Consider the following 17316-nt stretch of genomic DNA (forward strand, 5'->3'; position numbering starts at 1 on the left):
TGACTTGCAAGTGAAACAGACTTTTAAGTGTAGTAAAATATTGAGGGGATATTACAGAGCTACCATCTGAGGTTGGTTTTCCAAAAAAGGCATCTAAAGATTAACATAAACTCACTTTTTAGACTGTCATATATACTACAAGCAAAGATGAAACATCACTGGAATATTATTGAGGTTCTCCAAGAGGGTTCATTGAGAAACAATATAAGGTCAACAAAACACAAAAGTGTACACACACTTGTAAAATGTTAAAGGAACATATTGACATTGTACAAGATTTATTTTTCAAAAAGGGTCGTAAAAGTTGACTAACTCGTGTCACACTCCCTATTAAAGTGAATATTGCTGTAATATCATGAGGACATCATAGCAAATAAATCCACCAAAAAGCCTCTGCGAGCCAAGATAAACTGACTTTCGACCACCACTTTTTACACCTCAAAGTCGACATAAACTCACCTGATGTGTCACAGACTCACTACTGTCGGTGTTACAGAAACATTACGGAGCCCCTGCAGGACGGGTGTTAGAAACACTGTGGTGAAATATTATTATATAGTATTATCGAGCTGCTTTAGGAGATTGGTTGGTCCAAAAAGGCACCCAAAGTTCAACTCACTTTCAATAAAACCAATGAAAAGGTGAATTAGTAAAGGAATATCATAGACACGATATGTTACGGAGCCATTACAGGAAATAATTTAATGGGAAAAGAACCTGAGGGCCAAAATAAACTCACTTCTGAGCATCAGACATCCTAAATGTTTTGCTGAAATACTCACGTTTTTCAAAAAGGCACCTGAAGGTCAACACAGACAGACCAAATAAAGATAACGGCAAATACTGTACTATTTTTACTCCATTTCATATATTTGATTACTTAGATGCTGCATGGGAGCAAAAGAAAAACATATTAGATCATTTTATCAACCATCAGATGAAAGACGATTCACATCAGATACTTTAAGACTTTTACTCGAGTACTTTTCACCTGGGTGACTTTCACTTTAACCAAAGTAATGTATTAACGCGATAGCTTTGTTTTTACTCTAGAATGAGTTCTGAATACTTGAGTAAAAGCAAAGAATATTGTAGAGGAACTAGAATAATAACCTAGAAGCCAGCGTGAGATCAAGATGAACTCACTTTTGAGAGTCAGATAACGATTTAAAAAGAAAAAGAGCACAGGATTAAGTTAGAGCCACCATCGAAGGTACATTTCCTAAAAAGACACCCTAATGTCAATATAAACTCACTTTTCATAGATAAAATATTACAGAGCTAAAATGGGATCAAATACAAAAAAGCCACCATAATATAAAAAACATATCTGAGTGCCAGACACTGAAATATTGAGGAATATTATAGAAGATACATTTTTCAAAAGGGGACGTAAAAGTCACCAGGCTCGTGTCAGACTCGCTATTAAAGTAAAATATTGCAGCAGTTCACTTAAAAAGGCATCCGAGGGCACTACGCTGATTTACGAAGGGGATATTAAAGCCACCGCAGGGGATCCTTTCCACGAATGCACCTCGAGGTCAGCATAACTCCAAATAAAGATGAAACATATTGTTGGAACATTATAGAGGGGCTAATGATAGTGAAAAAGCCACCACGAGTTCAAGATAAACTCACTTTTGGGGTTCAGAAATGCTGAATATTGTGGTCAAATACTTTGGGAACTTTCTAGTCACTATAGGAGACCCAGGAGTCCCACATAAGTCATGTTTGACTGCAGGCAGGCAACAAATCAACACAAAACATAAAACTGAAATATTCTAGAGGGAACATAGAATAATAATTTCTTGCATTTCAACGTGGCCTTCACGCGGTTCAGTGTTTGGACTCAAACTACCCAAAAGCCACCAAGAGTTCAAGATAAACTCACTCCTGAGAGTCAGACAGGCTTCAGGTCACAGCTAAAAAGTGTAGGGTTATTATGAAGCCACTGTAGAAGATGCATTGTCCAGAAAGATCCCCAAAGTCAACATACAACCTCAGCTGGGATAAAAGAGTATAGAGCTGTATGAGAAGTGCTACCAATCAGCCACCAGAAGGTCAAGATTTAATAAATAATGAGGGAATATTAGTGCCAAACACTGGTTTGGATCACAGTTTGTTGACCTGTGTGTGTTGAACAACCCGTGTAATAATTTTCTTGGAGCTGTTTTAGGAGCTTTAGTGTCCCAACACCCTCCCTCCCTCCTCGGAGCCCTATCAGCTAAAGCACACAATCATTACCGCCTCATTTGTGCAGCGCGCTAATATCAGTCTAACTGTCAGTAATATAGATATGAGGTGTCAGAACGCGAGATACGGCATTGATTGAATTCTTGGCTTTTGGCAGAGCTGGAGGAGCTGGTTTGGCGCATTTTGGCGAGTCGAGTCTGTTTCAGAGTTGCGCATTCCTGCAGCTCAAAACAAAACGACCCAGGAGATCGATTATAAATCCTTAAATCAGTTTAAAATAGATGATTAAGATATGATAAAGTGGGGCAGCAGGTAGGCTCATGTAGGCTCAGGGACGAGAGTGCGCACGCCAGAAACTGAGTGTCTGTAAATTGAATCCGGTGTGATGAGGCGCATGTGGGACTATTTTCTGCACTGAACGGCGAAACATGGCTATTATTAATTCTTCTTCTTCTTCTTCTTCTTCTTCTTCTTCTTCTTATTATTATTATTATTATTATTACATCCGCCAAATAACAATACCCACAGAATATAGGTAAGGCTGTTCATACTGATCCTTTTAATATAACCAGGTCTGGAAGTTTTCACTGAACTCATTTTGGATTCATTTCTTCTCACAGAGAAAAAGGGTATTTTAGATAGAGCAGTATAAATGCTTCAAAATGAACAGAAAAGACTAAATAAAAGGTAATGTTTTAAAGCCCAGATAAGTGCCGGCTAGTCCCATTAATCCTCCCGAAATCTTCATACACCTCAGATAATCCCCCTTCTTAAACTGAGCGGATCAATACGCCGCCGATGTGCTGCCAATTTGTTTATTGTGGCTCCTCTGAAAACAAATCACTCCGCTAAACAAAAAGACTCCTCTGAAAACATCCTTGAAATAAACCTCTCTTTTTCCTGGAGTTTTATTCAAACAAACATGTTACCATAAACACATGAGTGACTCTGAATCACCCTTTTTTTCTTTCTTTTTTTTTTTTGTAGTTGTATACAGTTTAGGCTAATGAACTTCTGCAAAGTCTTACATTATCGTACAAAACACGTTGCACTCAAGTTAAACATGCGGGATTTTTTTTTAAATGGGTTTTCAAACAAAAAAAAAATGAGGGAAAAAAAAAGACCAAAAACATTTTAAAGTAAAGTCACTGGAGTCAGACTGGTGGTTTCCTGCATAGACTGTAAATAGAAAGCACACAGAAGCAGTATAAAATATGTACAATAAAAGCCAGATTTCTTCTTTTTTTTTCTTTCTTTTCTTCTTGTTGAGTCTGGAATATGCTCGACACTTTTTCTAATTTTTTTTTTTCAATCTCGCAGAAATCCAGGTTTCCGTCGAGAGTCTTCAAAAAGCAAAGCGAGCGCACGAACACACACACAGAAAAAGAAAAGCAAATACCACCGTCTGTTTTATATGTTAGGCCTGTATATATTTACATTTATATATGTACAATGCAGCAATGTAACACGTCTTCATCATTACAAAAAAAAAAAAAAACCTGGACATTTCGATTGCTGTGCAAGTTCATTGGTAAACACATTTAACCCGCATAATCCATTTTTTCTCTTTTGAAAAATGACCGCAACTAATCCAGTTTAGTTGTCTTTGATTTCTTTTTTTTTTCCCCATCCGCAGGTAGCCTCTAAGCTCTCAGATCGTGTCCGTTTATCACACACACATATATATATATACATATACATATATATGTCTGTATTAATATTTGTAAGACGCAGCTGTAAAAATCAGCTGTTGTACTGACACGCGTTCAGGCTCGAGCCGGGGCTCTGCAGCCCGCTGTATCCAAAGGTCGGGTGCTGCTTGGATTTGAGTCTGAGGGTGGCCAGGCTGGAGTTACAAGTGTCCCGGTAAACGCTGTACGGAGAGCCGGGAGGCCCGTACGGACACGCGGGCGACGACATGGCCGAGTTGATCCCGGACGTGCCGATCCCGTTCAGGTTGCTGATGTTGTTGAGGCCCGGGGTGGGCATGCCCGGCACGGCCGAGTGGCCCATCCCGGAGGCCATGGTCATGGAGGAGATGGAGTTGGGTGCCGAGAACATGGACTGCGAGGTGAGGGGGCTCATGGAGTTGAAGAAGGTGAAGTTCTTGGTGGACAGCGGCGCCGGGGTGAGGCCCTTGTTGGTCCAGTTGTTGTAGGTGTACGCCGGGTACATGTCGTCGTAGGGCTGCATGAGGCCGCTGAACTGCGGCAGGTAGCTGTTCTTGCACAGGTCCATCTGCTGGTTCCGCTCCCGCTTCCTCCACTTGGCCCGGCGGTTTTTGAACCACACCTGGAGGATACACACGGTTAGTTGGCATGGGTGCGGGAACTAGAGGTGCTGCGGGGGCGGCAGCACCCCGTAAAACGAGACTATGGCATAAGCCGAATTTACAAGAAGGCCCAAGTGATTAAGAATTTGTCAGATACAGCGTTTCATAAAGTTTGGAAAGCGTCTCTTAAGTCAACAACTCACACAATTGAGCGATTTTACAAGGGGAGACTGGGGAATTTATCTCCTTGCTGCTGTTGACTGTAGTTGATACTGGAACTAGATGTGCTATAAGGCTATAAGATAAACCGAATTTACAATAATTCCGGAGTAATTAAGAATTTGTCAGACAAGGCGTTTCATAAAGTCCATACAGTGTCTCTGAAATCAACAACTCACAAAATTGAGCGATTTTATAAGGGAGTCTGGTGAAGTTTTCTCCTTCATCTGTATTTGATGTAACTGTTTTGTCTTTTAGAGTTGATGTTCAAGTTTGCCGTCTGCTGCAGAGCAAAATGTTCTCAAATTGTCACAAGTTATTGTTATAATAATTTCGATCAGTTATACACTTTATATTGCAAATTCAAATTAATTAAAAAAAAACAATAATGTGCAGCAGATACATGAACACAAGGTGAGCAGCAGAGTCACCTGAAACAGTTACAAATTAGATTTTTCTTAAGAAAAAAAAAATAGGAATAAAAGTCGTCAAATATATAAACACTTTCATTTCTTATAATCCAAAATCTCCACTGTGCTACAGACCTGCCTCTTCATTAAAATCATCATGTTCTAATATTCTGCTAAAGGACATCACTGCTGCCACAAAGAGGCTGACTTTACCACAAACAGTGGAAACACTCTTCACCTCTGCATTTGTAGTTTTATATATAAAAAAGGTCAGTCATTAAAAAGACTAAAATACAAAGAAGAAGAAGAAGAAAATTAACATGTGATTTTATGTAATGTACACAATCAAAATATGCATTTGATTTATTAGTTAGAATTCTTGCTGCAAGCGATTTATTTAGCACATTCTAAATAATTATGCTCATCAGAAAGTTGTGGGGACAAATATATAAGTCAAATATTTTAATAAAATATATCTATAAAAACAGCAGTGGCAAGTGCGGGAATTTAAGCTTTCATTATTTATTTTTTGTGGGATTTGATTTACTTTGACTCAAAACTCCACACACACACTCACAGAAGCTGAATGATCTACACACACACTGAGATAATTAACACGGAACCATCATCGTGCTGGAGCACAAATCACAAATGATGAATTATCATTCGTTACTCATTATTACTGAATGTTGGATTCTTGCCTGCTGCAAATGTGTATTTTGTTACATGCTGTATTGTTGGTGTATTGTGTGTTTTTAGTTCGCCTGAAGACAAAGGACGATATAAAACAAAAGTGGCACGATCACGAACACAAACAGTAAAAACATTCCGATCTGCTTTAAGAATGTCGCCACTTTAACTTAAAATCTAATAAATGATTCTCTGTAGTGGCAGAATAATATTTAGTGAACTTTTTGTCCTCCTCCTCCTCCTCCTCCGTGCTGCTGCTGCTGCTGCTGCTGCTGCTTGATTCAGTCCACAAACTTAAAAAACGCCAAATCTAAATGAATGATCTCTGAATGCTTTTATCTTCCATCTTGTGTAATTTCCTCATTTACTCTTAACAAGCCCGGCAACGAAATCCAGCATGTGAGTCTCGCAGTCCCGCACTGACCGACGGTTCTTTAATGCAACATCTGCTTAATGTTCTCGGATGTCTTCAGTTTTGTTTACAGCGGTCTGTAAACAGGGCCCAGCCTGCACTTTCATTTCTGATCATTTGAGGGAAACACACACACACACACACACACACACACACACACACACACACACACACACACACACACACACACACACACACACACACACACACACAAAGGGCTCGTTTGACTCTTCAGCTCGCCTCCGTTCATTTACACATTTATACGTAATCACAAAAATCAGCTTGTTCCTTTTTGTAAATAGACAAAATAACTTCGCCCCCCGTTGTGTGCGTGCGCGCGTGTGTGTGTGTGTGTGTCAGGTCATGATCGTCTTTTCCTAATAAAATCCTACTGCAACGCAAACTTAAAGTAAACCAGCAGCTCTGAAACGTGGTACTCTGATCACTTAAACTCTAAATTCATCCGGTAAAACTCCTCTTCAATCACAAGAAGTGAACACAGCAGCGGAATGTGAAACGCAGCCTCTTAAATCCAGACTGCTGCTGTTTGTTTGCGCATGTTTATAACGGGCTTTTTATTCATCCATTTCCAGTTGTGTTTATTGAAGCGTTAAATGAGCTCTAATATTACATAATTACATGAGCTATTGTTGTCCATAATCGTATCGGAAGTTTTTGTTGTTGTTGTTTTTAATTCAGTATTTAGCGTGAATGAAATGTCCTTTTATTTTGAAAAAATCCGCAATTCTGACCTTATTAAAAATAATTCAGGAATCACGTGAATTGTGCTCTTAAAAAACGTAGTTTGAGTGACATCATTGAAATAAACCAGACTTTAGCTCCAGTTTGGGATATGTATAATTCAAATATATATATTTACTGTAATTGTTATTCCTTCATGTTTAGCGAATAAATTAAACTTAATTCTGGGTTGAATGCGGCTCAATTTAGCGCCTGTGTGTGTGTGTGTGTGTGTGTGTGTGTGTGTGTGTGTGTGTGTGTGTGTGTGTGTGTGACACTTCACAAAATACAGCCAGGCATGAATCAAACACGCGCGGCGGGAGCAGTGTAAATGAATGAGAGGAGCGCGGCTCCTGGAGATCCTCACGCCTGATCGAAACCTGACAAAATATCCGTCCGTCGCCACTCTGCGACTCCATTTTTAATTCATAGTAGAAACAGTTTACAAGTGGCTTCATCAGACGGGGCCCGCGGGAGCTATTTATAGCCGCGCAGAGAGCAGAGTGCTGCGGACAAATTGTCCACAAAGACGTGAGCGATGTGACAGAGAGCCGCGGAGGAAACACACCGGCTGCGTTCGTCACAGCAGCGCCTCGGCTCGTGTGCGGCTGCAGCGACAAAACTACACACACCTCATGTTAACACGCACACAACCCTCATTAGAGCTGAAGGTAAAACAACCAGGCCCACAAATATCACTCAATCTCATTCTCTGTCAAGCGTGACTGAACACTCGTGACCTCAGAGGGTCAAGTCCAAACACTTTAAAACGTCAAAACATTTAATTAAACGCTGCGATGCTGGATCAGAAGTATTCACGCGTCTCTGCGCTCTTCTTATTTTCAATTCCGACAAAATAAAAGGCTGCGCTGTTTGAAAATCTGACAAAAATGCAGCACTCTAAACTTATTCTGAGATTTTTTTTTTTTACGTGTTTCCATTCACTTTAAATAGCTCTGTGCATTTTTTTTTTTCATGCAATTTGAGATGGTGGATTTTTGCTGGGACGGGCTGCCAGGCGCCAGTTGCTCCAAATGAAAACCAAATGCAATTGTTTTGAGTTTTACGCACATTTCTCGCATTTTTTTCCCAGAGAAAGGAGCAGCTCGCACGAATAGCTGTGTGTAAAAACACCTTTTTTCAGTCTTAACTTACTTCGTCAGCTATTTATTATTATCCTTTTATTTCTGTTTTACTTTGAATGGGCAGTATTATTAGAATTGAAGAATTCACGTCCTTTACGATTAATATTGGTTGAATAAAATACAGTTCACACATGTTGTTAAATGAACAGAATCACACGCGGTTCCTGCTCCCTGCACAGCTCCAAGGTGGATCTGGCTGCATGAAGCGTCTCCTCCACGGGGACAAATGAGGGTCCAGACTGGTGGTGATGTCATCAAAAGACAAATCCCCCATTGGCTCCATTAGCAGCGCGGATACACCCTTACAAAGGATGTCACCCCCAACACATCCAAATAGTTAAAGACAGCTTTCATTTCTGCTAAACTTTCAACATGAGATATTTGAACTGGGACGTGTTTTTAGTCCCGCGTGTGTCACAAATGCGCGCACGCGTTTCGGACATGGATGACTTAGTTTTTGGATGCACCGCAGTTGACAGTCGAGCATGAGTGCAACTGAATATCTGTTAACGCTACAGTTTTAAAAACCTCCCAGTGTTTTCTGTCAGCAGAGAGTCTCTGAATTATCTCACACATTTATAACATTTTACTGACCGAGTTGTTTTAAGTCACTGAAAAAAAGTGACGTTTAAAGTTTTGTGTTCTCACTCTTTTCCTTCCGTACGAACCTTTCGACCTTTGGTGTTGACATCCTCAGTGAGCGATTTTTCCTCTACAATTTCTTACTGAATTTCTATATCACAACAGCTTGGCTCAGGCAAAACATCGGTGACTTTGCATTAAAATGTTTGTGGGAACATGAAGTTCTCATCTTGTTTCAGCGCACCGATCAAACACAGTGTGACTCTGAAATTAAAGCAGAATTCAGGATTGTTTGTAGTTTTATTTTTGTGTTAAAATTTTCTAAATTTCTGTGAATATTCTTATCTATTTTTGGCACATTTAAGTTAATATTCCATTATTCATTTTGTCCACTTTTGAGGTATTTCATTTACCCAATAATATTCACATTTATTTTGTCAGATCGTCTTTACGCACACATTACGCACGACCGGCGGCCCGCCCGATGGACTCTTACCCGAACTCTGGCCTCGGTCAGGTTGGTCCACACCGCGATTTCCTCCCTGGTGCTCATGTCCGGGTAACGGTTCCTTTGGAAAGTGGCTTCCAGCTCCTGCAGCTGCTGGCTGGTGAAGTGAGTCCGCTGCCGCCGCTGCTTCTTTTTCTTGGGATCGTCCGCGTTGCCGTCATCGCTCCGGTGTTCAGCGCTCCTCTCCTTTTCTGTGTGTCACAAATCGGGGCTAAATTACTGTGTGTTACAGCTCGTGCTTACTTCGAACAGCATGCAGGTAAAGGACATTTTTTCTGCATTGAAGAATCTGAGTATTTGCTACTAAATGTCGAAAGATTCAGGCTGAAATTATGTGCAACAACGTGCAAAACAAAACCCCCTTAAACTTTAGGTCAACTATAATAAAAACGAACCGTCCCCGTGAAATAAGCAAAGTCAAAGCTGTAAATAAATTATACACAGAGATGTCTGTAAAAAAAACAAGCCTCGGACGAGAAGTGACAGATTACAGCCAAACATTTACAAACATGTCTGTGAGTTCTGCATCGACTCCTTCAGGCATGCGCCTCTTTTTACACTTACAGATCAATATTACACTTTCTTTACGACGAGGTCTGACCGCTCTTATCTCTCCACCGCTATCTTGTATTCGTGTCCCAACAAGATTGCCTTATTAAACTGAAGGGTCAACACGTGCAAAGGTTAATCACGAAAAGGGATTTGTCTCTTGAAAGTTTGCCAAAAGTGGGAAGAAAAAAAAGTAACTTTAGACTTACAGCGACAACATCTTAATTTTTAATTTAAGCCTAATAAATTATTTCATCAAAGGAAACGAGAAACAATTGTCATTCTCTCGTTCTGCTATTACTTCCTCATGTGGTCTGAGAAAGAGAAGAGACAGCTTTGGATTTTCTTTTTTTTTTCTTTCTTTCTTTCTTTCTTTCTTTCTTTTTTTTTTTAGAAAATGCGGCTGAAGAACAAAAAGCTTCTCTGAGAGTTGTTAATACAGACCTTCTGGCTTTTAGTTTAGTTTGGAGGACGGGCCCAGTATTTATAGTTTGTTTTAATGCATCTACTGACAGCAGGCCAGGCTGTTCTGCACATTTTTCCCTGACAGACCTCGGGATCCTGCCAAATGTTTGGTTCGGCCAGCGCAATAAACAAGAAATGGGGTGTAACTGCACCAAAACTGCACTATCCCCCCTCTTATTCCTGCGTATTAAAATGGAAAGCAGAAAAAAAGACGCCAAACTAACATTTAAAGCACATGAGTTTTGTGTATTTTATCCACGTGCGTGTTGCCCTGTCACACACGGAAATACATCGCCATTGCAGTGAGAAAAAAAGCAAACACTGGAACATGAATGCAACCAAAAAAATACTCTTATCCCGCAGCGTTTAACCGCCGGGATGCCTCTGCGACAGCCCGTCCTAAACGTGCTCGTAGAAACGTAAAATCACAGTTAGAAGAAGGAATCGAGTTGCTTAAAAGCACTCTGACGGTGTACCTGCCAACTCTGTGTCTGAAGACTCGCTGCTTGAGTTCTCTAAAGTTTCTCGACTGCTGTTCGAAGTTCTCGGTAAATGAAACGCGGGGGCCACGTCGCGGGCCGGCGGGGCTCTCACTGCCTCTGCGATTCTGTCCAAATTCATCCCACCTTTGAAGAGAAGGATGCGTACAAGAGAGGAAACGTTGGGGTGAATCCTGGTGGGAGTGCGTAAAAGCTTCCCCTCAACAGCCAAAAATCCACCCGCTGCCAGACACACACCACGACATGAGAGGATGAAGCACACAGGGAGAATTTCCAACCAGAGTTTTGTTCTTCCACGCAGAGAAAAAAAAAAAACAGGGAGAAAAGGAAATAATCACTCAGCGCCCTTTCCCTCCGCTACAGCAGTGACAGCCCAGTGCGCTCTCCTTTCTCTCCGCTGCAGGGAAACGCTTCTGGCCGCTGTGACCGAGAGTGAGCTCCGGCTCTCCAACCCACACAGGAGACACACCCATTTGTTGCGTTAAACCTCCCTAAAACGAGCGAGTCCCACCCACTGTGCCTGCCCGCTGCAAGAAAAGAAAAAAGATACCCACCCGAACAAGATATTTATCTGACGTCAAGATAAAAGAAGTGAGAAAAGCCGCCATTAATTTATCAGACGCTCCGAAAAAAGTCAAAAAAGTCAATTGGTGGAGAGAAAAATAACCAAAACAATTTAAACCTTATTAGTTTGTCTGCTACTCTGATGGACTTGCGTGTCAGTACTGGACGGTGATGTTTTTTGCAGCGTTCAGTTTCTTTCTTTGTTTTTTTCTTCTTTTTTTCTTTCTTCGCGTCTCGGGAGCGCGTAGGGCAGCGCCTGCTCAATGAGAGTAAAATGGGCCTTTTATTCGTGCAGGCATGTTTGAAATGTGTCCAGCTGGGTGCGCTTATACACACACACACACACACACACACACACACACACACACACACACACACACGCTCTCCACACAATGTATATCTCGGATATGTACTGAGCTGATCAAACATTTGCCATCTAACGCGGGCCTGCCCAGTTACTGTTTCCTCGGTGTGATGATATGACAGTTACTGTGTGTGTGAATGACACAGTGTCGCTCTATCAGATCGTTGTTTCACCACAAATAAACAATCAGGACTAATGAAAGTCAAGCGCATCGGGGCTCTGTCAGCTGCAGGAACCAAGCAGGCTGCTATCTGCTATCTGTCAGAAAAGTTGATTTTTCTTTAGTCTCAACTGTTAAAAAACTGACGTAGGACCGCAATAACAAATCCACCCACAACTTCCCAGAATGCACCAGGTAAATCTCAAGGTACTCCGCAAAGGCCTCACCTGGCGCCATCCTGACCTCAGATGAAGTTTGGCCTCTGTGATCGCAACCGACAAAACACGGAGTTATCAGTGGGACTCAAATCAAGTTCTCTCACAAATAACACCTTCTGAATTGATTATGCAATAATCATCTGACACAACATTTACGAACAAACTCTAATTATAAAACAACTTTTTCTGAATGTTTTCATCTGGCCCCTCAAACCCAGGTGCGAGAGATGGTGCGCTAGTATAATTTTTTGACGCCGGTGGAGGCCGCAGTAACAGGCGCGTTCTTGACTTTACTCTTTATACGTTTTTTTTTTCTTACAACTCTGGAGCCTGAAATAATTCAGAATCAGGCCCTTCAGTGTGATCTGGATAATTGGGAACGAGATATACGTGAATTTTCAAATTCAGATGTTATGTTTCCAGGTCATTCAGTGTACAGTGTACCTGTGTGGAGAAACACAGAGCTCCGTCCATTTGATCTGATGTCAGTGTGTTCTGCACTGGAGTGAGACATTCAGTAAAAAAGAGAAAAAAAAAGAAGAAAAAACTTGAGTTGTGCAGCAGCTGCAGTAGAATAAAGATGTTGCTTTACAAACTCCCTCAGCGGCAGCTGGTGGTCACGAAACACGGAGGCCAAACTTCTCCGTGTGAATCAGTCTGAGGTCAGGAAGGCGCCAGGTGAGGCTTTAGTGGAATACTTTGAGATTTACCTGGTGCATCCTGGGAAGTCGTGGGTGGATCTGTTATTTCAGACCAATACGAGTTATGTCATTTAGTTTGGGTTTTGGTTTTTCGGGCATTTCAGCGTTTTGGGGGGTAGAGTAAGTGCGCGTAATTCACCTCTGTGTGCGCCAGACTCTCTTTTTTTAGTGTGACTGCGCACGTGTAGACCTCCCGCAGAATGCCATGTTCTCCTGCAGCAGAGTCCTAACACCGTGTTTTGTTAGCTCTCAAAAGGAGAAGGAGTCACATACTCTTCTCTCCAATCACGAGCAAAGTCATCTCTGAGTGACTGGAGGGCCGAGCATTGTCTTTAAAGGAGCAGTCTGTAGTTTTGGGGGGAAGAAATTAAGAGAAAGATCTTCACTGACGAATGAGAGTGTGGTTGTTTGTCTCTATGTGTAGCCCTGCGATAGACTGGCGACCTGTCCAGGGTGTCCCCTGCCTTCGCCCTAAGTCAGCTGGGATAGGCTCCAGCCCCCCCGCGACCCTGCAGAGGATTAAGCGGCGTACATATAATGTGTACAGATGATGGATGGATGGATGGATCTTCACTGACTCTCTCTTTGTTTCCATGAGTGAAGAAACTGAGAGAACAAACTGACATTACAGGACAACACAACTTCATTCTGCCAATCTTTATTTATATGTGGCGGACCCTGCCACCTTCCTAGCTTCAATCAGTGTTCAGGACATTATTTTCCTCTGAGAACAGCTCGTTTATTCAGTTATAGAAAAAAAACATATGTTTCTTTTCCCCTCATTAATATTGAAATATGAAAACTCTGAGTTTGAATTTCTTGTCCAAACCTACAAAGCGCTCCTTTAAGTCTCTCCTCTGCAACATGAGACCATCTGACCCGCCACCTCGCTGTGTCGCCTACATGTGTCAGGTAAAAAAGAAAAAAAAGCGCACCGGCTCAGGCCTCACCGTCTGAGACTCGGACTGTCACCGGCGCCAGTCTCGAGCTTGTCGAAGCCATTGTGTGACAGTGACTTCTGACATGAGATCCCCGTCCGACCGGAAAACTCCCCCCGAAGGCCCTTTCAGAGGACAATTGTTCAGGCTCTCAACGATCACTTTGCTTTCTCCGTCTAGATCTGTTCAGCCTCTGAGCGCGGCTCACAGAAAGGCCTGTGAGGAATCTGAAGTCTCATTTTTAAATTTGTATAGCAGAACTGTGGCCTGTTGTGTGGAACTAAAAAAAAACACCATCACCTGCCTGCTTTACGCGCGATCTGAGCTGCAGCCAAGTGCGTAAAAATGGTTTTGGAGTGTGTGTGTGTGTGTATATATATGTATGTATGTATATATGTATATATATATATATATATATATATATATATATATATATATATATATATATATATATATATATATATATATATATATATATATATATATATATATATATATATATATATATATATATATATATATATATATAGTGTGCAGGCAACACACAAATATAGCGGCTCGTGCGGAAGTGACTCAAGCTACCTGGTCACCTGATTGTGTCAGCAGGTGGTGTTTATTATGCAGGTTGTAGGTTGGTGGGTACATTGCGTGTCCGTGAAGGGTACACGGTCTCTCGGCGGGTCATTATGAGGCGTTCTTACGAGCAGTACTGTCCTAAAAAAAGTCATTTTCTCAACATCATATGGCTGCAAGTACAACATGAGAATAAACCCACTGACCCTTCAAATCCCCGTTGGAATATTAAAGGATTTACAGCACATGGAGATTTTCCACGGAGGAGTCCCCGTGTTTCTACCGTCCTCTCTGTCCTCCAGCAGATATTACAGGCTGATAGATGGGGCTAATCTAAATACCCAGCCTCCTCAGCCCTCATCCCTGCCTGCGCCCTTCTCCTCCTCCTCTGCTCTGGAGGGCACTTGCGTGTGATGGATGACTTAAAAAGCCTTTCCATCCGGCAGGACAGGTTAAAGGCCAGTGGCAACGCAAACACTCATATTTTTTTTCTCTTCGTTTTCTTCCTCCAAGAAGTGAAAATAAACTCTGCGAACTCTCGTTGATCACACACTAAAAACACACGTGAAAATACAGTCTTGGTTTGGTTGAGGAGGAGAGGAAGAAAAAAAAAAAGCACAGACACACAGAAACACACACACACACACACACACACACACACACACACACACACACACACACACACACACACACACACACACACACACACACACACACACACACACACACACACACACACCGAGTCGAGCCAACAAAACAAAGCATATAGAAAATTAAAGCGGGCGAGAGAACTCAAAGGCAGGACAGCAGCGGAGATGTAACCGGACACGGAGGGTAACCGGAGAAGGACAGAGCTGATTATTTCCTTGGTGATGGTCCAGGGCCTGTTTGACCTGAAGCCTGACGACCAACAAACCAGCTGACAGACGGGATGCAGGTGTAAATAAAACAACGACCTCGATCACAAGGAAAACATACTGAAAACGCCACAATATCTCTATATATCTGTGATTGAATCATGCCTCCTTGGACTTATACACCCCCTGTGTGTTTACTCAGCCCAGCAGTCGTTTACTGAGACTTTAAGGAAAAATACAAAGGCTGATAACTTGAGTTGAGCTGAAATTAGTCCTCAAAAATCGACATTTATCGCTTGATCGTTTGTGCACAGTCGTGAATCACACACATCCAAGCTCCACTTAAAAACGCCAACTGTCCCTTAAAAGCTCTTTATCTTTTATTTGTCTTTATAATAATTATATTTCCAGTGTGTGTCGTCCTGTTGAGCACCTGACCTTTAATCTGAAACCGTTTTAATGTTATAAATGTTTACCTCCTGGAGGGAACATCACATTTAAATGTGAATGTCCCCAAACCTCGAATATTTTCCAAACTTCTCCATGTTACGCTCCATCTTTGCTTCTCTGCTCTGTGATTAAATCCAGATTTACAGAAAAACTTCTTTCTCAGTTGCGTCATAAGAAGAAAAATCACAAACTGCTGCTTTTTTTTCTCCATCTAAATATAATTTTCTTTTTGTCTGGTTCGATGTTTTTCGAACTTTTTTTTTGTTTTGTTTTTCAAAATCGCAAAACGAGCCACCAGGAAACGATTATCGTCAGAACAACCACACGACATAAAACAAAGACAAACTATGTGGAAGTAAGAACTCGACGACTCTTCGTTCTGCTTTTCATTTTAACTTCCCCGCGAGCCTGCATTTGCGTCTCGTTAGCTGATAGATCCGCGTATCAACGTGTCTGTGCCGTGCGCATTAATTCATCTGGAGACACGTTGCGTCCGTAAAGCAGAGGAGGCAGATGTCCGTGAACACGCACGGTGCTCACGTTTCTGATGTTCCGCCAAACGGACAGGTTCCGAAGAACGAACCCTTTCAATGACAGCTTCTGGTTCTGTATATAGCATCACAACAGGTATGTACACATATGACACCGAGCAGAGAACGAGTCGTACCTGGCTCCCCACAAGAAATCCCGTTCTTCGACAGATTCAGTTCCATTCCAGTTGCCTGAAAACAAAACAGAAGAAGAAGAAGAGAAGCTGCATCAGAGGACAGTTTTCCTGCGTGTGTGTCACAGATATCATCTCTGATAAACGTCACGAAGTTGAATCATAATAATCATTTAACTCAGCGTTGCTACATCAGTGAGAACTCAGGGAACACTTTGATTATCCAGAAAAAAAAGTAAAACATGAACAATAATTACAAAAGCGATGCAGCCAAAACAAAACAAAATGTACTTTACTCATGTTCCTCACAGATCTTTATGATTTGGGCCCTCAACAACAACAGCAACCCTAACCCAACATCACACACACACACACACACACACACACACACACACACACACACACACACACACACACACACACACACACACAGCCGCTCTTATCTACAGGAATCCCTTTGCTGTCTCTGTCCTCAGTAAATCTTCGCTCGGCTCCCTTCAGTAAGACCTCAGAGATCAGCGCAGAGTTTATCTGGAATGTTCTGCAGAGATCACAGCAGGTTATCGGTTTGATATCCGCCTGACAGTGATGCCAACGCTGACCACTTTTTTTTCTGCAGGCTCTCCAGAAATCGTTGCTGTGCGTAAAAAGCTCCATCCACATGCGGCCTCTGCGCGGTCACTGCATCCTCTCTGACCCTGAAACTAACACACGACGACACACGCAGGAATCACTAACTATTTAATTCCCCCCCCGCCTGCATCATTCTCAGAACGGATCCGTCTGTGATTCATAGTCTTTTTTTCTGCAAACATCGGAGGCAATAGAGAGAGCGGGACGGCGGCCAACATTCTGAGCGAAAACTCGTGACGAGAAAAAGGAGAGAAGCTGCGTGTTTGACTCACCAGTTACCTCCCAGCAGAGGCAGTCGACAGAGAGAACAAAAAAAAGGAATAAAGCCCTCAGTTTTCCTCCATGCAGGTGTTCAGTAAATCCACTTTACGCCGTCGGCTGCGCGTAAACGTTGCGTCCGCGGTAATCAGCGCTTTGGACGCGTCTCCGCGGCGCTGCCTTGGTTTTCTTCGCACAGCGCTCTGCAGCACGCCTCGAGGTGACGTCACTGCACCGCAACACCCCCCCC

The 17316-nt window shown here is 42.1% G+C and overlaps 1 protein-coding gene across 3 annotated transcripts; it reads right to left on the minus strand.

The window, feature by feature from the left end:
• Positions 1-3071: 3071 nt before the first annotated feature.
• pitx1 (paired-like homeodomain 1) lies at positions 3072-16853 on the minus strand. 3 transcript variants are annotated; one of them, XM_037120428.1, is made up of 5 exons: positions 16623-16853; positions 16179-16233; positions 10663-10812; positions 9161-9363; positions 3072-4485 (listed from the first exon to the last, which is right to left on the minus strand). In XM_037120428.1, exons 1-5 carry the CDS (start codon positions 16836-16838, stop codon positions 3937-3939), a joined length of 1173 nt encoding a protein of 390 aa, XP_036976323.1. In that variant the 5' UTR covers positions 16839-16853; the 3' UTR covers positions 3072-3936. The 3 variants fall into 3 exon arrangements, with proteins under 3 accessions (XP_036976323.1, XP_036976324.1, XP_036976325.1); XM_037120429.1 differs by lacking the exon at positions 10663-10812; XM_037120430.1 differs by lacking the exons at positions 16179-16233; positions 16623-16853 and adding an exon at positions 10924-11126.
• Positions 16854-17316: the final 463 nt, after the last annotated feature.

This window comes from Acanthopagrus latus, chromosome 13, assembly GCF_904848185.1.
Source record: "Acanthopagrus latus isolate v.2019 chromosome 13, fAcaLat1.1, whole genome shotgun sequence".
Taxonomy (NCBI): domain Eukaryota; kingdom Metazoa; phylum Chordata; class Actinopteri; order Spariformes; family Sparidae; genus Acanthopagrus; species Acanthopagrus latus.